Genomic DNA, 20754 nt, shown 5'->3' on the forward strand with positions numbered 1-20754 from the left:
GGATGACTAGGGCTTGGGCTTGAGGAAGGTCATGCTGTTATCTTAATATCCAGGATGGTCTGGAGGCAGGCTTCTGTTGAGTGCCCATGCAGCTCCTTCCAGAAGACCACCCTAGAGAAAAGCTTGTTCTCTGCTGGCCCTGGACCAGCCATCTGCAGGAGGAGGGGGGCTGCATGGGCCTTTGCTCCAGCTACCAGCCCAACAGTTACCTGTGAGAGGGCTGTGCAGGGCAGGAAAGAGCCTTTGTGAATGTCTGAGATTAGGAGGAGGCAAGAAAAGGCCCATTCCAAGCCCTGGAGAGTCCCTCTGTGTTTACAAAAATGGGTAAGGTGCAAGTCATAGTGAGGGCCCAGGGAGCACAAACGTACACAGGCAGTGGAAGTGCTGCACTAAACCTGCATCCTCCCGTGGAGCTGGCCCCAAATGATTTGCCATAGCAGCTCTTAGACACATGTACACACCTAACAGCATAGCTCACACCATGCAAGTGTTCTCATTTCACTACTCTGCCACTGAGAAGCACTAAATCTTAGAGTAAAAGCTGTCAGGGGCTATGCAGAGGCTCAGCGGCAGCTCTCCTACAGCACGGCATGCCCTCCCCTGCCATCACGATGAATGCAGCCTCATAGCCAGCAAAGGAGCCCGGTGCCAGGCAAACCCACTTGGTCTGGCTTCTGGCATTAAAGCGGCAAGCATTGATTTTCCAGAGGGACAAAAAGCAACAAGACATACTTTAACTTGGAACAAACTTGTTTAAAATTTATTTTATAGATCACACCAGCCTGAGTGATCTTTGAATGCTGGTCACAAAAGAGAGATCACACCACCTCCTTTGCACAAACTAAAGTAAACCTTCTTCCAGTCTCAGCAGTCTCCTTCACTTGGAGCACAAGGAATGGAGAAAGAGAATACTGCCCGGAGCTCGCTGCTCCCCTCAGAAATAGAGGGCAGTGAAATCAGATGCAGTCCGATGCTGCTACAGGGCCAGAAGACAAACCAACCAGGCCCTTGTGCCCTGCTTAGCCACACTTCACACCCCCTCACAATGCGGGTGCTATTAGTGTTGTAGCCGCCTATAATTCCTCCCTCACCAGAAGAGTGCTGGTATTTAGGCACATAGCTTGGAAAGGACTGTCTGACCTCCCCCTTCCACCCACACTCAGGCCACTGCAGTCTCTAAGGCAAAGTACCCTCGCCCCCCAAACCACATTTCTCCCCTCTCCCATGCCACTTAATGCTCTTGGAGTGCTGGTGCTGGCATCGGGAGATGCGCTCTCCCCACTAAGCCTGCTGTCGCTCTGTCAGCTTGAAAGCCTACCTTGAATCACAAGGTGAACTGAAATGAACTGCACACAGGTGCCACAGAGTGAGAAACAGGAACAACCCGCTAAGGAGGGACAGAAACTTTACAGTCTCCCTCTAATTAAAGTCCTTCATTGGAGGAGGAAGCCCTCAAAGAAACCGAGGCCGACCACACCTGCTGGGGAGAGCAACGATTTGCTGAGGATACCACCTCCTCCCTCAAAGTGCTCCCACAGCTCACCACAAGCTGGCAGAGGATCACTCCTGTCCTCATGAGAGCCAAGAGGCAGTGTTAGAAGGAGACATCAAAATCAGCACGGAGTTGATCACTTGCACAAAGCAGAGTTAAAAAGCATGGTAACAATACAGTTAATTTACACACCGTCCTTGCAGGGCCTTCCTGGAGAAGCCAGAATTTGTCATAAAAAACCCCACAATCTTAAAAAAAATTAAATGCAAGTCAGAAAAATTACCACGTACTTCCAAACCTGAAAGTACTTCTATAATTTTAGTACTAATTCATCCTTGGCCTCTTCATCCAAGAGGGAAGAAGACAAATCTTGCCTCTGCCATGGCAAAGTTTGGCCAGTGAGTTCCAGAAAAGATTTGGGAAATCTTGGAGTAAACAAAATCAAGTGGAGGTCACGTTTCCCTGGTGTCTCTGTTTCAGAAGTATATTACCACCTGTGGTCTCTGTCCATCGAGGTGAGGCTTTCCCTGGCTCAAGGGATGGACCGAGTGCTCCTGCACTATATTCTTAATACTGTCAATTGAGCTGCTGCAGCCTTCAGAGGCAGGTTAGATTTGCTCCACTGCGCACTGAACAATAGAAAAAGCAGCATGATGGGAAGTGGAACAGGATGGGCAAATGACTGCCCATTTCATTCTGTCTCTAATTAAAATCTTAAGTGCTATCAACGTATTTGAGAAGGATATTCAGTATAGGATTCCTCAACATCAAGAACTGCTTTCCTATTTGTTTCTCTCTTAGATTTCCAACTAATGAAATTTCTTACTATCTCTATCAAACTTCAGTCACTAAATTAAACCCACTCAGGAACAGTTTAAGATGGAGGGAATCCAGAAACATATTTGGCACAGGGCTGCAGTGGTGAGGAAACAATGCCCTATGGAGCCATCCTAACAACATGTTTTAACCTTTGCAAGTCTGAAATTTCAGGCATTTGCTAATCCCTGGATCTGAGACAGCAAATAGGAGGAGAGCAGCAAGTCCTGTGGACAGAAAGGGGTGAGGGAGGAGGGAGGCAGCTAACTGGCTCTTTGCAGTTCTATCCAGACTCTCATCTTCATGCACACAAAATATAATAAAAACTAAGAATAAAAACTAAGCCCATGATGTACAAAAATGTGTCGATGGGGGGAGGAGAAAGGTGTCAGTTACTCAGTTCTGTGTGTCTTATCACCTTCATTAGCTTATAAATTATGCTCTTCATCGCTTCCTTCAGCGAGGAGAGACGATTCTTCTGCAGCCAATCAGCTGGGATGGGTTTTGGTTTAAGCTGCTCTGGATCTTTTGAATAAGAAATGAAGGGAAGGGGAGGAATTCCTCAGAGGGAGGAGGAGTAAGAAATTCAGCAGCCACTGGCAGGAGTCACACAGGCTCCCTGAGACTTCACTTTATGGCGCTGACCCCCACGTCGCCGGCCTCCTCCTCCGACTTTTGACTGAAAACAAGAAGAGACACTTTAGTGTGCAGTGACCTCTGAATCAGAGTATCAACACAGCAGGAGTTCGGATGGATTACATACACACCCAGACAGCAGGACAGCAGTTGTGACTGAGCAACCTCCTACCACTGCAGGGAGGAGAGAAGGCAGACAGACACACCATGAAGGAAGGAGGAGTCAGATATACCATGAAGTTCAGCCCTTCAAGCTGGAAAGGACCTGATTTCCCAATTTTCTGAACATTTCACTCCCATGAGAGTCAGCAAGTGCCATGGGGCTCAGCATCTGAGAAACCAAGGCCTCAGGCTCCCTTGGCTTTGTGCAGAATGGAAGGAAAGCCCCCCACCCCCCTACCAGGGCTCTCTTGCTAACATAACTGTTCCCAGCCTCAAGCCAGCAAGCCCACCACCGTTCTCCTTTAAAGCAGCCAAATACCTTATTGCCCTCACGGATGTGGGGCTCTTCATCCAGTGCAGGCTGAGGGGAGACAGCAAGGAGAGAGAGGCAGAGGTAAGCAAGAACAAAAGCAACACAAACTCTCAGGGGGAGGGACAAAACAAAGAGCAAGCTGGGAGCACTACCTGCAACCACAGTGACGCTACAACAAGACAAGGAGGAGATGGGGGATCATTAAGAAGCCACAGGCACATGCAAAGGCAGAGGACCCCTGCCAGAGGGCCCTCTTTCAGCAGCCAGCCTGGCTCAAGAGGACAAGACTTGACCAGTGGCAACGAAGATAGCTAGAACTAAGAGGGGGGAACACTGACCAGGTCTCTTGACAGAATCACTTCCTGAACCTTTCACTTACTAGCTAAGTACACTAAAAGGAGAAGACCTTTCTTCTATCAGTAATAAAGCTGAGAAATAGCTCCCAAAGCCTGCAGTTAGAATTGCCTTTCCATTCCTTTCAGACCCAGAAAAGCTAGGTACCTTTCTTGGACAAGCTGAGCTGAGAAGTCCTAACCAACAAAACCACCTGGATAAATTTCTCTAGAAAGAGATAAGCCTTTCTTTCTCCTTGGACATCTCCATCCTCCCTCCTTGACAAGGCAGACGACCTGTGCCTAATACTACTACTTAGGTTGTCATTTCCCTAGAGCAGGGATGTTCTACTTCTGATTCAGACAGTAGAAACCCATTCTGTGACTGGTTGTTAGATGCTTCAGTAGTTCAGCTTCTGGGTATATGTAGAGACTTCTTCACTATAAGCACAGTCAAGCAGTGAAACGGGTTGCTGAGGGAGGTTGTGCAGTCTTCCACCTTGGAGGTTTTCAAGACATGACTGGATAAAACCCTGAGCAACCTGGTCTGACCTCACAGTTAATCCCACTTAGAGCAGGAGGTTAGACTAGACACTTCCTGAGGTCCAACCTGAATTGTCCCAGAACCCTAAGCTGCTAGCTGCTGAAAGGTCAGCCATGAGCATCAGAGAATTCTGGTTTCTGCTGTGACACTACTGATGCTTCTATTTGTTTCTGTCACACATTGAGGCCCAAGGTGAGTTCAAGGGTATGAGGGGATAATGCTTGTGCTTTAGAGTGCCCTTCCTCCAACAGATGAAACCAAGATGCAAACAGCTAGGACAGACGTATTTTCCTCACTTACCAATGGTTGCAGGGCAGTAGGTGTCAGTGGTGCTGCAGCTGTTGAGGGGGCCTCGTCTCCAGCTGGCGGGCCTCCACCTGCCGTCCCAGCTGGAGGAACACCATCCTCTCGTTTCGTAACAGCTCCCTTCTTGGTTGACTGCATCTTGATCTGCTGTGGCTTGGAGTTCATTGGTGAGTTATTGGTGGTCTGAAGTAACTGCAGATTACAAAGGGAGAGGCCAAAATGAGCACTAAAATAGCTAGGCCAATCTGGCAAGGTTCAATGCTGCTTTTTAACAAAACGCCTCAAGAGATTTGATACCAATAGCCATCACGAGAAGAATGCAGCAACAGCTGTTCAAAGAAACCTAGGCCTCTGAGCTGCCCTCAAGAACCCTTACAGGGTGGAAAGGGTCACTCGGCTGAGGTGACACTCAACCTTCCACAACATGACTCAGAGACCAGCTACAAGCTGTCAGAAAGAGACTGAGCCTGAAGAACCAGGAGGCAGCTGGCTCATCCCCCACCTTCACATTCTCTCATTCACACCAGCTGAAGACCCACCACACAACAAAGCACACTGGTCATCCACAACCCATGTCAGGGCTGACATTTGTGATCGAAGGACGGTCTCTTCTCTCAATTTTCCACAGCTATCTGGATTCTCCTGCTGGCTTCTCAGTGCCGAAAGTAGCTAATGGGCAAAAAAAAGTCAAGACTTCAGCCTTTACCTTAGTGATGGTACCCACAGCTTTGGTGCGGCCTTCACGGAAGACCAGCCGCTGGTCTATATGCAAATATTCTGGGGTTTTGATGAAGCGAAAGTGCACTGTGGCTTTGTCCCCCGTCCGCAGGCAGTCCTTGTCCATGCTGAGAATCGTGGCCGTCTGACGGATGCTGCCACAATGCACTGCAAATACAAATGTAAAAGGATTTCAACAGCCAGTACCATCAGCGGAGTAAGCTTCAGAGAGACATGTAAGGCAGCTCTTGCTACCCTACAGCTAACAGCACTGAGTCAGCAATGTAAAAATCTACTGTGTACCAAAGACTATGTGGGTCACACAGCTCCTTTTGTTCAATCCTCAAAAAGAAAACACAATCAAACTAGAACAGCTGCCTTCAAATGGAAACTTTCCTGAAGCACCCCCAACAGAATCCTACACACCAAGCAGCTGGGCTAGAGGGCAGGACCCAAAACACATCTTTACATCAGCATTTGAAGCTGAAGAATCTTTGCACCACAGAGCTCTGGCTCAGGCAGGCTACAAGTACACTTGGAGTCACACATCTTTTTACCTACAGCCTCCCTATTCCCTCCGTCAGCTCCTTCCCCTCTCTCTAACACATTGCTGGGAAAGGTAAAACCAGGAACTATAGCTTATATTCAGTTTGACAGAGCCACAAGGGAGCAAAATTATCTCAGGCTAGAGCTGATACAAACTGTTACCACCGGGAAATAAAGACGAGGCAATGCTGAGACACATACCCATGGCCTGATATCGTGGGCTGATGGTGGTGGGGTGATGAAGCACCAGAATCTCTGCTTCAAACTCCCACGATGCTTGTGGATTCAGGCGGGGTGACACCATTACCATGCCTTTCCGGATGGAAGAACGCTTGATCTAAAAAGCAGCGACACAAAAAACCTTAGCATGATTCTCCAGGGAATAAATTTGCTTCTCTGGCTGACCGCATCCAGAAGGATCCTAAGGGATTTCAGAGATACTAACTTATGCTCACCGAAAGGCAAAGCAGAAGCTGTTTAGCAGTATGTAACAATGTTATGCAAAGGTTTCAAAATCCCAACTTCAGCTGAAGTTTCTAAGGAAGCTTTAGTTAAAGTGGTGGGAATGCTGGACACCAACAGAGAAGTTTTAACTCACTCATCCTTTAAATCAAAACATACATCCTAGTTGCACATTATCCAAGCAGATGATCTCTCCAAAATCACGATGTCTGTTAACACAATGTGATAAGCCTGACCACATGAATTTTGGTGTAGCTTAAACTATATCCCCTTAAAATCAGTGCAGCTTCTATTGACAGAAAGCTTTTGTGGGAGGAATCACATCAGATTTGGTAATTTTTAAATCCCAAATCATGCTGCTGGTCCTACAAGCTGAGAGGAACAGCATCCATATACTGCCCAGGATACTAATGCAGTTCCAGCACAAAAGGAGACCAATGCTTCCATTTTGTTATGTCTGCAACACTCCTCATTACCTTGGGTCCCACCGCTATCACTAGCAGCTGTCAGGTGGAATAACCAGGGTATAGGACCCACAGAGGTTCTATGGGATTTTATTCCACTGCAAAATGAGGTAGCTGGGCTTTGCAAAAGCAGTCTCACTGCAGCTGAACTCCAAGAGCACTCTAAAATTAGGAGGGTGGTTTCTGTTCTGTGGGCCTGGAGCAGATTATCTCACCTTTTTCAAAGCGAAAGAGGCAGTCTGGCCTCCCCGCACTTCTTTGACGGGCATTCTCTTGCGGTGGATGGACTTGACAGCAATAGGGAGGAAGTTGCCAAGGGGATCTGGCCCCAGCAGCAGGGTGTCATTGAGCTTGATTAGGCCCCTCAGTGTTGTCCCAGACACAACTGTTCCTACACCCTATGCCAAAAAAGAAAAAACAGTAAGACCATGCTAGCAGAAGAGCTCTAGAACTCCCCTCGGTAGGGAAGATACCTTCTTCAAACTAAAAGGAGGAACAGAAAATTCTGCCAAATAATAGGCCACTTACTGGGACAGAATAAGTATCATCTATCTGGAATTCTGCTGGCTCTTCTTCCCTGTAACTGGTCCGTGGAGACAAGAGATTAAGAAACATCTTCAGCAAATCTAGGTTCTCCCCAGTGACATTTGAAATCTGGAAAATCGGGCACATTCTGTAAAGGAAAATTGATGAAAACGGAGTTAGTTCACCTCCCTGCCTGGGATTCTACATGTAGGGAGACATCCAAAATTTTGGGACTGAATTCAATACTGCTAGGAAGGGAGAGCCTGGCAAGCTGTCAGATGAACAACACCCCATGTTTGAAAACCTGCAACACTGCCTCTGCCTTCTAATGACATTCAGGAAAAGGTGTAAGGTTCCAGGATGGAAGGAAGCCGAACACCCTGCCATCTTCTGCAGACTGCCCAGAAGCAGCCTCTCATTTCTGTCTCAGAGAGGGGAACACAAGCAGGTCAAGCTCAGAATCAACACATTCTTATGGAATCAACACACCACATGGCAAATGCAACCTTCACATATCTAGACAATGGACTCTCCTTCTGAATCTTCTCACCCAGTCTTCAAATAGGATCGAAAGAGAAATGACTCTCCTCTACTCCCGTTACCTCTCTGAGCTGAAGTTGGAGGCTGTTACAATGACATCATCCTTGCTCTGAACCAGCACGGGAATCTTCCTGCACCCTGGGGACTTCAGCAGTCGCTGTAACAGCTTCAGGGTTTCTTAAAGGGTGAAATGAATATTGTTAGGGCAGCATCTCCCGTCTTTACAAATCGCTTTTGTGGGGTCTCTCCCTGAAGGGAGACTGGTGTTCTTGTCACAAATAGACAGGAGAAGATGGCTAAAGGTGCGTGAATGAGACTATGAGTTTGCTGCAGCCCAGGTAGGACTTTGGAGCCATTCCATCTTCCATTTCATGCCAGCTAGCCTGCTGCCAAGCGACATCATACACGAACAGACATAAGTGTTTGCATCTGCAAGTGCAATGCTGTGAAGTAGACATTTTATAGCTGTCCATTAAGTAGCTTTAAGGAGTTATAAGGTATTTCCTCTTCCTATAAAGGATTTTTCATGTTGAATTCAAAGAAAACCAGCAGCACTCAGGAACTGAAATATTTGAGAACATATGAATTAGAAATCAATTTTGACCAAACAAACCTCAACAGACATTCCCTGGCAATCAACCTGCCCTAGAATGTTAGAGAAGCATGTAAGAGGTAAAGGTCACCATCACAGTCTAGGACAGTGTAGGTGGACCAGATCCAGAAATAAATATTTTGGGACGAATCTCATGGCTTCCAGCTTTAATCTTTTGCCTCTCTTCAATTTATTTTCTAAGCCTGATATCTATCAACTAGCAGGGGCATTACCTGATGTACTAGCATCAGCCTCCTGCAAAGTGCCTTACAGTGAGAAAAAAAAAAAAAAAAAGGCCAATATGGGCTTAAAAGAGCAAATCATTTATATGCTATGATTGTCATCCAATTAGATGTTTTTTGTGAACAAATTGTTGCCTATGGGGAAAGTAATGTTTTTGGATAAAGAAACACAAACATCTAATCATGCCATCTGCTCTTCAAAGACACACGAGTCAAAGCTTGTGTCTATTTAATACAAACAGAAGAGGACATGGGAGTGGCTTCTCCCACAAGCAGCTCTTCTCTCCTCACCCAGAGCCAAAGACTCTCCTTCCTTCCCAGTTATTATCTTACAGTCAGGCCTCAGTTTATCTGCCGAACATCTATTACAGACACATTTAGATAATCTTCTGATCATATGCGTCTGTTTACCTGAAACATAATGAACTAACCACGGACAGTACCGGGAGCATTCACTTTCCTGATTCTTAGGACTGATTATCGAAAAAAAACATTGCTCTCATTAACCACAGCATGTTCCTGAAGGTGTGAGAAACACATCAAGAGAATGTTAAAGGTGAGAGTTGATCACAGCCTGAAAAAACATCAAGCGTAGGTTAAAGGGACACTGCTGGGGTTAGAGGTGCTGCTTTAACTGCTGCTGAGCAAAAATGTTGCTAGCCCCTGCTGCTCACTGCCATCCCCGCCTGTGTCTAGTCCAGTCCTGCTACCATAGCCCACAAGCAGCTGCTTTGAACCATGGTTTATTATGCACTGGTTGTTCAGACACAGGACGGAGCTGCTGTAGTTATACCAGTGTATCTTGAGAAGTGCCCAGGTGAGCAGGATGTAAAAAGCAGCTGCCCTTTCACCTAACAGCTGCTGGACAATAAGTTTGATTGAAGCTTAAGATCACACTCAAACCATGGGCGAGGAGGAAAGCAGCTTTCAAGAGAACTTCCAGGCTTTCCCTCCAGGTTTAAATACCCAGAAAGAAAGCAAAGGCACAAACCCAACTATATGCTTCTCCCCTTAGAGCTCAGCTAAGCAAAACCCTGTAGCAAACACTTTACTGGTTACCCAGGTGAGTCCTCCAATTCAGGGAATTTTGAAATGGTGACTATGAGTGAACTGCCTACAAAACAGGCAAGGGAAAAAAGAGATTTCTGGAAGATGTTTAAGATGCAGTCAAAAGCAGATAAAGCCGCTTTTCTCCAGCAGTAATTCCTCAACTCAAGCAGAGGACATACAGAGGTAAGAAACAGCCCTGGAGAGAGCTGGTTGGACTCACCTTGCAGGATGTTGGCAGGGCACATGTCGATCTTGGTCACCACAACAAAGACAGGAACATTAAGTGCAAGCGCCAGGCCCAAGTGCTCCTTGGTCATTCCAACAATCCCAGCATTACTGCCAACCTACACCAGGGATACAAGATACAGGGATGTAAATGTTCCTCCTGCTGGGCTACAGAGAAGGTCTTGTGTCAGACATGCAGTAGGCTGTGATTAGATTGTAGATATGTCACTGGGACTGTATGAGCAGACCCAGTGCATTTCAAATGCTGTTGGACACTAACTAAGGACTCATTTCTCCTTGGTTTAAATAGGTTTTCTGGAATTTAGAAATCTTTCAGTTTTCAAAAATCATACAGCTTAGGCCTGTCTGGGAGTGTCAGTCCCAGGGCACTTGCCTCAAGAGTCCTGGTGAGATACAGTGACTTCTGCTCTCCACCCCTGGGACATGCTGCTTCCCTCCACCACCCCACAGGGACTTTGCAATACGAAAGAAGTCGAGGCTGTTAAAGCTGTGAACAGCCCCGTACAGTACGTCTTTCTTGCTACCTACCATAAGCATGCAGAAGTCAGGTAAATGGCCAGTCATGCCAAAGACGGTGGTTTTCAAGTACTTTTCATGACCTGCCAGGTCAATGAAAGTAATGACCTTGGTGGATTTCTCACAGATCTTCGTCCATTCCAAGCTGCCACCATGGCTGTCAGGCTTGTTCACCACATTGCCCTCACTGTCGAAGCCCAGAATGTCATTGCCCACGCTGCTGGTGCGACCTGACTCAATCTCATGTTTATGGCGGAAGAGCTTTTGCCGAGCAAAGCCTCGGCCATTGTCTAGTTCACCATGTGTCAAGACACCCAGCAATGTGCTCTTTCCTGCGTCCACATTGCCAACCACTGCTACCCTGGAGGGGAAAGGTAAAAGGAACCTGGTAAAATATGGTAACTGAAGAAACAAACAAGTGATCAAAAAAAAACCCCAAATGCCAAACACCATTGCTCCTGCAAATAACTAGCTTTTTCTCCCTAACATTCAAACAGAGATTAAAAAATGTTAGACCTTCACAAGCAGAGCAGAGATTGTCACAGTCATTAGTTAACAGCAGAGATCTCAGACTCTGAGAACTGGGATGTGGAAGACTGTGGAAACATGTCAGTGGTGTCCAGAACACAGTCAGCTGAACCTGACATTGCTTGATGCCATACAGAATCTCTCTCTTCCAACTGCTAGTCTCTGCAATCCAACATATACACTGTGGCAGTTTAAAAGAAAGACTAAATCCCAACTTGGTCTAGAATACCTCTGCTTTTCTATACTCTTCATGTTGCAATAGCACCAGGTCCTAGGGAGAGCACAGAAATTGAAATTGCTGTTCCCAGAAAAGTAAAAGCTCAAACAACAATAAAACATTTTAGGGGAAAACCCTCTCAGGCAGCAATCTCCTTCCTTGCCTCTGATAAAGGTGGCTATTATAGCTGTTGGGAAATGTTGGAAATCCATTATATCCAGGTCTGGACAGACTCTCAAGTCATGCTACACAAGCTATTTCATGTGCATTAAAAGGTGACTTGGATCACCACAGTCTTGGAATAGAACTGAACCCTTCATCAAAATTACTGTGTCCCAGCAGTGTGCATATATGCACACACACAGACACACATGCACATATGTGACTCCCTACTGGGATTCAGCACACAAAAGATCCCCAAACTGTGAAGCTGTCACCCAGACAGCTTCACAGTTCTCAGCTAAACACAGGCAAATGTCCACAAACACAAAAGAGACAGCAACAACAACAAAAAGGCCATTTCATTAGCAAGGAGTGGTCAAGCTCAATTCCCTTTGTTGGGTAGCTACAACACCCAGATTCGAATCAGCGTTGCTGGCTCAGCATCATGGACTGCTCACACGGTAAAAATGCAGCTGGGCTGCTGACTAACTTTGTCTCCATCTGGCTCCTCACCTGACCTCCAGGAAGTCGTTGTCACCCACACGTTTCCGAACAAGGTAGTCGCGCACCTTGCCCCCTGCCTCCTGGTGCTCCCGCAGGAGGATCACATCTGCCTCTATCTGCTCTGCCATGCTCTTCAACGTGGCATAGGATGCTTCCATGTCTGCTTCACTCAGACCGTATTCAGTTCCATCTAGCATGATGTTGAAGAGACAAAGGACAGTCAGTGAGCACCACCTTGCAATGGTCAGCAGCAGCAGCATTCTGCCTGGATTTTCACACTGATCAGAACTTTATGCAGACTGGAGACGTCAGCCATGTAAACAGAATAAGCACCCTTTGCCCAAAATAAAAAGGGACAGTCTTTAAGCCTTTAGCCCATAGAGGACTTAAAAGACACTAGAAAAGCACCATCTTTAATCTAGAGGAGTTTACTTCACAATTTCTACAAGCAAATACTTATGGATTGGCAAAAAAGACTGTCTAATTCCCTTATTTCACATGCTGAAAGTACTTTTCGTGCGATTTCGTTCAGTCAGATAAAACATCTCCTCTTGCATTGCAATAAAGGGAAAAGCATTAACAAAAGGAAAGCTCTGACTGAAGTATCACCGCAATTAACCAGTAAACATGGGACCAATTTAAACAATCAGCTTATTTTATAAAACCACATCCTAGGTACACAATTTCTGCAAGTCTGGCCTGCACAGCAATTTCTTTAGCCCCTACATACTCCAGTTAAAACAGTGGTTTTGGCATGTCTCACTGCCTTCGTCCTGGCACTTTGAAAGAAATGCTGACAGCACGAGGCCTGAAAACAGCAAGAAGGCACGCTGCCTCTGAACAGCTCACCCAAGCAAAGAGCTGACAGTCAGAGCAAGCCAGTGGCAACTATCTACGCAGTTCCAAGGCCACCTCAGCTCTCAGCTTCTCTCCTAACCCAGGTGCTGAGAAGCTGCACAGACTTCAGGACAGAATCTCCTCTGTGGATTAAAAAAAACCCCAACAAACCAAGGTACAGAGCCACACGCACCTGGATGTCCAAAGCTATTGCTGTGTGTGCATGCATATGCACAGCTGACTCATCAGCTGGAAGGCAGTAACTGCAGTTTGCATGAACTAAGCAGCATTTTAACTACTGCACATCTCTACAACAAGTAGATTTGCTGGATGGTTTCCAGCCCAACTCATAAGCTGGCTGAGAAGCTGTTGAGATGGTGGGGAAAGCAAAAAGCACCACAGCTGGGGTCTTGGGTCATAGAAGGGGAATGAGAAGTAGGGGACAGGAGAGGTGTAAAGGCCAAGTGAGAAAGAGAAGGATCACTACTGATGAAGCAGTGAGCTTCCTGGCAGTCTTCACTACCTTCTCAGTCATCTGAGTTGGGTATCCATGATGATCAAAATCATAGACACTCGAAGTGAATGAGAAGGAGCAACTGGGACAGCATTATAAAGATTTTTTTTCTGGTTCCAATTCACAGAAAAGATCCCCATCTTCCTTGACTATGCAGCAATCCAAAATGAAGTCAGAAGTCTTAGCTCATACTTGTAAGAAAGAAATGCCTATATCCAAGTACATCACTGCAACAACCACCAGTTAACACCCTCACAGGGTATCCTAGAAGACAAAGCAGTTACTAGCCCAGCTTGTTAGTTCTCTGCTGCAGATGTGGTTATCCCAAATACCAAGAAATTGGACTACATGTGGGAAGCTCACTGGGAGGCAAGAGCATTATCTCTGCGATACTGGCTGCACGACCACTGGCCATCTAATCCTGTCCCCTCTTCTATGTTGGCTGCTTTGCAAGACACCAGGAAAGCCCCAAAAGCACACTGTTCTGAGGTAATGCAGCTCCCTCCCTACATTATCTCAGCCAACCTTGGCAGTGATGACTAGGGTTTTGTATTCTTCCTTAAACATAGTAACTAGTAGAATGGTTGATTGTAACAACTTGATATCCAGCAGATAGCTAATATATTTGAAACATGCCTTCAGCTTTATGATAGCCATAGACAATTTTTTTGCATTCAGAAAAGAAACTGAAATTTCAAAAGCAAGGCCATGTTCAATATTACTATACCAGCATCAGATGCATATATTCAAATTGTGAAAAAGAGGTAATCGATGCTAGCTGCTAAAATCTGCAAAGGCGAATGACTGCAGTCATACCCAAGTTAACATAAAAATAAAGGCCTCATGCTGAGGAAAGGAAAACCTTTCTCTCCATAGTACAAATGCACACTAACAAAGAAAGTCAGCAGCAGGTATTTCAGCTATCTGAAGTATCTCAAATACATTCCTGTACAGTACAAATACTGTTACTTACAATGGAGAATTGAATGAAACCAGACAGAAAAAGACCTCCCTCAGACATCGAGGACGTCTGTACTAAAACTGTTACTATAATTTCATATCCTTCATTGTTTCCTGGTGTGCCTAGACAACTTATGCCTTACTTCCAAAAAGGAACTTGGATGATTTTATACAAAAAATATGTTACATAAGACAGCTGCTGGCAGGAATAAAATAAAAGAATTTGTCCTACAGGTTCTGCTATACTTTGTGGAGGTTTCCAAGTTATTCTGGAGAAGTAAGCACTACCTTCAGCAGCAGTCCAGTTAGATGAACTAGGTTTTTCTAATCATTTTAATGTTTTTTGGTTTTTTTCCTGAGGAATCTATACTCACCTGATCCTTGACCAATGACATAGATGGTCTCCCCACATCCCTCATCAATTCTCTCTGACATCTGCCGGAGCAAACTGTCATACTGCTCTGAAGTTGGACTCACCATCACTAGCTGGAAAAAAGATTAAATATCCATTTGCAGATGTCAAGCAATTTCAAAACCAGCTTCAGTTATAAGGACAATCAATCCGTGTGCTTTATTGAGAAAGAAGGGCTCTTTTTCAAGGACTGCTTTCTGGTGGTTTGGGTTTGTTTGTTGTTTTTTTAAAACCAGCTTTGCTGACAGCTGTTTCCTTGTGACACTACACAAGGTTATTTGCTCAGAGTTCATTTATGTTGCAAAGTACACTTCAAAGCAAATATGAATAACCAAGCACCTCATTTTGAAGTAACCAAAGTTTAAAAGACACATTTAAGTGAACATCCCGCTTCTACTTCTGTGTAATACATGTTGCCATGCAAGGATAACTGAAAGGGGAAGAGATATCTTCTCCAAAGTAATTTCTTAGCTGGGTACTCCACAGTCTGTGCTGCACAGAGTGCTGCTGCTCCCCCAGAGCATGACGGGACAGCCAGACCTCACCACAGAGCACACCTAGAGCATCTCATAAGTCTTTCACATACTCGATGTTCCCTTTTGTTTTCTGAGGGGGCAGAGGGGAAGGAAAGAACATGAATAAGCTTTATTTTTAAACTCCTAACAAAACTTCAGGTACTTTACATTACAGTGCTTAGAGGCAGAAATACAAAGCAGTTTGTACGAGCATATTTGGACATTTCACCAGTGGAGAGCTGCAGTTTTGCAAGCCCGCTGCTGCATTGCCAACAAGTTTTAACTGCAGTTATTGCAACAAACACAACTTCCTTTGCCCTTCCCTACAGAGACATCAAAAGAAAGAAAAAGTGGACAGAAACAAAGCAACAAATGAGGACAACGAGACAGTGCTCTTGGAAGGAAGGATTCTTCTTAGAACAGAATGGTGTAGCACCATTTCTGGCAAAAACCTGTGTTGCTCATACAATACAGCTGAGGACACTCACACAGAGTGGCTACAACGGTGGCAGGACAGTGGCAGAACAAGGAAACCTTATCACCCATTCAGGACTGATGGGCTACCTGCTCTCTGGCTGCCTCCATGGTAACAAGTCTGTTGGTGGCTGAGCAACCTGGTACCATAGCTTAATAGTTGCTGCAAGCAAGATATGCGTTTCTGTTAAAAAGGCACTTTTAGTAGGAGTTGTAAAGGCTACCACCTACTGATAGCCCTATGGGTAGGCACACCTGTGCCCCTCTACAACACTCAGTGAAATCCATACTTCCACTAGCTGTCCTAACATACACGTTCCAAAATCATGCCCAGAAAGATGTACTTCCCTTCACTATGTGCTACAGCTAGTCTGAAATCTGTGTTAGATTTGCCTAACACATATGGCTTACAGCAGCTCACAATGACTAAATCTTCAAACCCGCCCAACATTCCCTACTAACACAGCCTGACTTGCTAGCACAGCTAACATAATACGTATTCAAGGAGGAACTACCTTTACCACCTACTACTACTACATGGTTGATGAAGACCTTTATTAGAATTCTGGAGTGTAAGGGAGTGCAAAACCCTATAAATAATGCTTAAGCAGCTTTCAAAACTATAGCGATGCATGCATCTGGAAAACTGCAGCACAGACAGCAAGTGCTGGTTAGAAGGTTTAAGGCAGCCAAAGCAACATTTTCCTCAAAAGTTAAGGGTCACACAAAGCATGTAGGTATCTGCAAGGGCCGGAGAGCTACAAGAGACAATCATCTTCACCTGCCTCTTTTAGACACATGCCCTACCTAAGCCTTTTAAATGCTTGGCATGGTCTGCAAAGGGTAGCAAAGCACGCTGATGTGGAAGGCCACATAATCTTTCTATTTCATGCTACAGAGGACTGAGTTTTGCCTTTATTAGTTTTTCTTGTGGTTTTGTTTTCTTCTTAAAAGGAGACAACTGGATGTAAATGTATTGAGGAGGAGATCAGCAACTGTTCAGAGGCTTGATCAGGACAGGAATGGAAGGCTGTGCGTTGATGTGTAGGGCTTGTTTTGGCCAGCAAGCACTTTCAGGATTTCCTGGAAACACAGCAGACAGGCTCACAGTTTAGGCTAGTGCACCAGCACAGGTCAGGGACTCGGGAAGATCTATTAAATAGGCTGTCATACGCATAAAGATCAATAAAACAACAGGGGCCACCAGTGTAGAGGCACACTAACTTCAGTTTCTTCAAGTCTCATCACCAGCTTTATTTTTCTGAGTTCAAATGTTTCAGCAGCGTGAGTAGGCAGGGTGTTGTCTAAAGTACCAGGGGTCATTTCAGCCGAGCAGCTTGCAGTAGCCTTTCTTCATGGTACCAGGCAGGAGATCTGGGGGCTCAAACAGCATAGTACCTACACACATCAGCTCAAAACACTGCTGCTTTCACTGCCATGCAAAGGTGCTGCTGAAGGGTGTTCCAGTGGTAGACTGCCTCCAAAGCCTGCCCTGGGGCTGATGAAGCTTACAGTTGATATTGATAAAGTGAGACATCAAGAGAAGGATGTGTAGAACAAATAGCAGCTTTCATGGATCACACCTTCCAATGCCATTCAGTATTTCTAGCGACTGCTTCTGCAGCCTGCAGCCCCCAGCCAGTTCTGCAGTTTCCTAGGTCACTGTAAGACTTTACTTGCTGTTTTGAAGATCTCTTAGCTAGCTTCCTGGACAGAGGGAGCCTGTTCTTTGCCATCTCCTTGGTCAAAAAGAGGCCCTCCGTCTTGGCCTCTCTGCTTTTTTTTTTTTTTTTTTTTTTTTTTTGCTTTTCACCTTTGAGCAATCCCCTCCATGCTTGCACTAGGTATTCATGTTTTTCAGAATTTTTCACAAAGTCAAAAATTTTCACTTTTGTTCCTTCCACTTTGCCAGGCACTGAGCAGTTAACAGTAGGAGCCATGTGGGTCTAGCAACCTCAGATTTCCTATAGGGCAAAAAAGTAACAACCAGTTATTGTTTTATACTCCTGACAGCAGAAGGAAATATATCTCACAAGTTTGAGATGCCATCTCTGAAGTCCTTTCCCAGTCTCTGGGGAGAGGTGGCTTTTCCCACCTTTCCTCAGTTTTGGGCTTAACTTAACAGAGGTGGGTAATAGCTACAGCTGTCTGAGTTTACTCCAGGGGGACAAGTTGGACTGTGCCATTCTGCCCTGCCCAACAGCAAGCAAGAGGCCATAGTATTAATTAACAGCAGTTTCAAGACACCGGTGAGATTGAGCTCAGGTTATATCAGCACTGCTACAGACAGTCCTCATAAAAGAAGCATCCCATATCCCTGAGGCAGCAAACTATAAAGATTAAGGGCAAACCAAATACTACATGGTATGTAGTGCTGCTCTTTATTGGAATAACATAGCCTGATATTTTGGATGGCTGGAAGGCCACTACCAGCCATTGGGAAGTTGGGGGAAAGACCTCTTCTGTAACATCGTATTTAGCTTTCAGTGTCCTGTGGACATACATAGTTCAAGTGCTATTAATGTTCTGTTGCCAATGTAGATCTAATATAAGTATCAACTTCACTAATAGCCTTGTGTGATATGGTTTTGACCTGAAAGATGATTACTACTGCAGTGTGTTAGTACTGAAAGGAAAACAAACACCCATTAAGATCAACACGATAAATGAGTTTGTGCTGATGAATAGAACTGTTTGCTTGACCAGCAGACAGGTGCACTTGACAACTGAATCCCAAAGTGGTCCTCTCTAAAAAGAGCACGCCTTACAATGAACACACTGGGGGAGGACTGGGAGAAAAGTATGTAACACAGCAAGGGGCTGGGTCAGACCAGGACAGAAGCAGCAACTAGCAAACAAATTGACTGCGCTGGAAATCATCACCTGAAGCAGGAATTGGACGGCAGCAATTCAACTGGGAAGGCAGAAAAAATGGAGGTATCAGGGAAGGCAGGGGCAATTAGCTACTGCATTCTCACCATATGCAATTGCTGTTTTGAGTGCACAGTGGGACAGTAATTTGGAGAGATGGGGCAGAGCTCATAGTCTTAGTTCTCACCCAAGACGGAGACAAATGAAAGGTCTAGGGAAAAGATAGCAGGTGTACACTGCTATATGGGAAAATAACTTGTAATAAACATAAAAAAAGGCTTACCTATCACCTCTGTAGTGCCTGCAGATTTCTAGGAATGGAAGACAGGTTGACTACACAAATGGAGGTTGTGGGAGAAAAGCATTTCTCTCTCTTCGTCAGAGTTTTGGTCAGGTTCCTCGCTGTCAAGAATCAGTGACACAGCCCTTGGCATCATCCTGGGCCCTCTTCCACATCAGCCACGTCCAAGACAAAGCACAGATCAATATTGGCATCCTGTACCAAAATCTTGTCCAGCTCATTAAGGCACAAACAGGTGGCTCAATAGATAGTGCAGGTGTGATTTCTGTTCTTTATCATCTTGTAAGACATCTTCATAACATTTGTTTTAATACAGTACCACACTGTATAATATCCAGTCACCCCCTCAAAAACAAATGTTTCCACATCCACACACCACAATTCCTCTCTCTTCATTTCTCCACAGAGGGCAAGAAAATCCAGGACTTTGGAACAACTCCAGCTGGAAGCATGAAGAGGAGGGATGGCAGAAAAACAGGAGGAAACACCAGCTATGCTGACTTCTACATCATACAATTACAAGTGGACCGAATCAAGTTTTCAGGAGACTGGGAGATGGCATCTCAATACATCAAACCCTTGGCAGCAAAAGGTATAAAGTTAAAAAGATCAGCCAACTGGGAAAAAGTAGAAGACAGCATGGAAAGGCAGCTAATGTAGTCTGTGGCGGGCTCTGGCATGCACGTATTACTACAATGTACCTTCCTGCAAGATGGAAGTCAGAATGGATTCTGACAGAAATAATACCACCACAAAGTTTTGCCACTTAGATCCTAGAAAGAAACTGCACAAGGCGAACAAACCTTTTGGTGTTGATTTAACCCGGTTTCCAAGAGCGAAGCACCCTTGTCACTGAGCCCTCGTGCTCAAGTTATGAGCTCTGACCTGCTTTTAAGAATGTGAACAAAGCCCCAGGAACTAGTACAACTGGCAGCAGGTAACTACAGAGAACGAGCACAGAGGAAAAACGTGAGCGAGACGTTAAAGCAACTGTCAGCTTCAAACCCGGCGCTTGCTGAGAAGATGCAACACCCGCCGCCGGCGCTTCCCGGGCCGCCGAGGGGAAGGAGCCGGGCGGGCAGGCCGGCCAGCGCCGCCGCCCCCGGCCAGGGCACAGCCCGCTGTCAGCTCCTCGTAGCTCGACCTTACTGCTCCCCTCCCGGCTGCCCCCCACGGCACGGCGGGCTCTGCCGCCCGGCCCAGCGATGGCGGGGCCACCGGAGAGCGCCCAGGACCCCAGCCCAGCCCGCGGGGAAGCCCCCGGGGGACCCCCCCACGCCGGCGGGCCCCCCAGCTCCTCACTCTCCTGAAACGAGGTCGGCGGCCAGAAGCGGGGCTGGTCCCGGCTGTCGGCCCGGGCCCGGTAGCAGCCCCACGGGCAAAGCGGCCGCCAGGGAGAGGGCGGCGCGGGGCCCGGTAGGGTGACGGCGCTGGCCGCCGCCCGCCCCCCCGCTGGGCCTACCTTACTGGTGAGGTCGATCTCGGGCTCGCCGTTGAGCGCCTCGCCGTCCTCGGCGTCGAAGGCAGCGCGGAGGGGACAAGCAGCCGCCGCTACGCGAGGGCCCCCGCCCGGGGAGCCGGGCTCCGGGGCGAACATGCAGGCCGGCACCGGGGAGCCCCCCATCGGGGATCGGCTCCGTTCCGCCGCCGCCATCTTCCCTGCCCCGGCCCGCCCCTCCCCGCGCCCGCCCCTCCGCCCCGGGGGGTGCGGCGGCCCCGCCCCCAGCCCGCCAAGGCGGTGCCAGCCAACCACTGGCGGAGGAACGGAGCGATTAGCCTGTAGCCATGGCGACAGCGGGCGGAGTAGCTGTTATTCATGAGGGACGGCCACGCCCCCGAGAAGCGCGCGAAGCCAATGGGGAAACCACTGCCAGCTCGACTTACTTTCTATATATACGCACACAACAGAGCCAGCTCGGCCCGCCCGGTGCTTCCTATCCAATAGAAGAGCTGGTCCT

General features: G+C 46.7%; 1 protein-coding gene and 1 long non-coding RNA gene across 5 annotated transcripts; both read right to left on the minus strand.

Moving 5' to 3' along the window:
* Positions 1–732: 732 nt before the first annotated feature.
* Positions 733–20480, minus strand: GTPBP1 (GTP binding protein 1). Of its 4 annotated transcripts, none has more exons than XM_055807485.1 (14): positions 20259–20399; positions 18779–18942; positions 14598–14709; positions 11922–12102; positions 10514–10862; positions 9960–10083; positions 7918–8032; positions 7319–7463; positions 7006–7188; positions 6066–6201; positions 5308–5486; positions 4596–4793; positions 3426–3467; positions 733–2987 (listed from the first exon to the last, which is right to left on the minus strand). In XM_055807485.1, the coding sequence occupies exons 3-14, from the start codon at positions 14701–14703 to the stop codon at positions 2895–2897; spliced, it is 1851 nt and encodes a 616-aa protein (XP_055663460.1). In that variant the 5' UTR covers positions 14704–14709; positions 18779–18942; positions 20259–20399; the 3' UTR covers positions 733–2894. The 4 variants fall into 4 exon arrangements, with proteins under 4 accessions (XP_055663460.1, XP_055663459.1, XP_055663461.1 ...); XM_055807484.1 differs by having other exon boundaries at positions 18779–19238; positions 20259–20388; XM_055807486.1 differs by lacking the exon at positions 18779–18942 and having other exon boundaries at positions 20259–20480.
* LOC129784698 (uncharacterized) lies at positions 15266–18772 on the minus strand. Its single transcript, XR_008747708.1, has 2 exons — positions 18603–18772; positions 15266–17588 (listed from the first exon to the last, which is right to left on the minus strand). It is a non-coding gene; the product is annotated as an uncharacterized LOC129784698 (long non-coding RNA).
* Positions 20481–20754: the final 274 nt, after the last annotated feature.

This window comes from Falco peregrinus, chromosome 6 (assembly GCF_023634155.1).
Source record: "Falco peregrinus isolate bFalPer1 chromosome 6, bFalPer1.pri, whole genome shotgun sequence".
NCBI classification, from domain to species: Eukaryota; Metazoa; Chordata; class Aves; order Falconiformes; family Falconidae; genus Falco; species Falco peregrinus.

Excerpts from the sequence above, each read along its gene's own strand:
- GTPBP1 (XM_055807486.1), bottom strand. The coding sequence starts at position 20,450 with ATGGCGGCGGCGGAACGGAGCCGATCCCCGATGGGGGGCTCCCCGGTG. Across the intron at positions 7,464-7,917 it reads TCCAACTTCAGCTCAGAGAG|AATGTGCCCGATTTTCCAGA; the intron begins GTAACGGGAGTA and ends TTTCCTTTACAG. Across the intron at positions 4,794-5,307 it reads CTGTGGGTACCATCACTAAG|TTACTTCAGACCACCAATAA; the intron begins GTAAAGGCTGAA and ends TGTAATCTGCAG.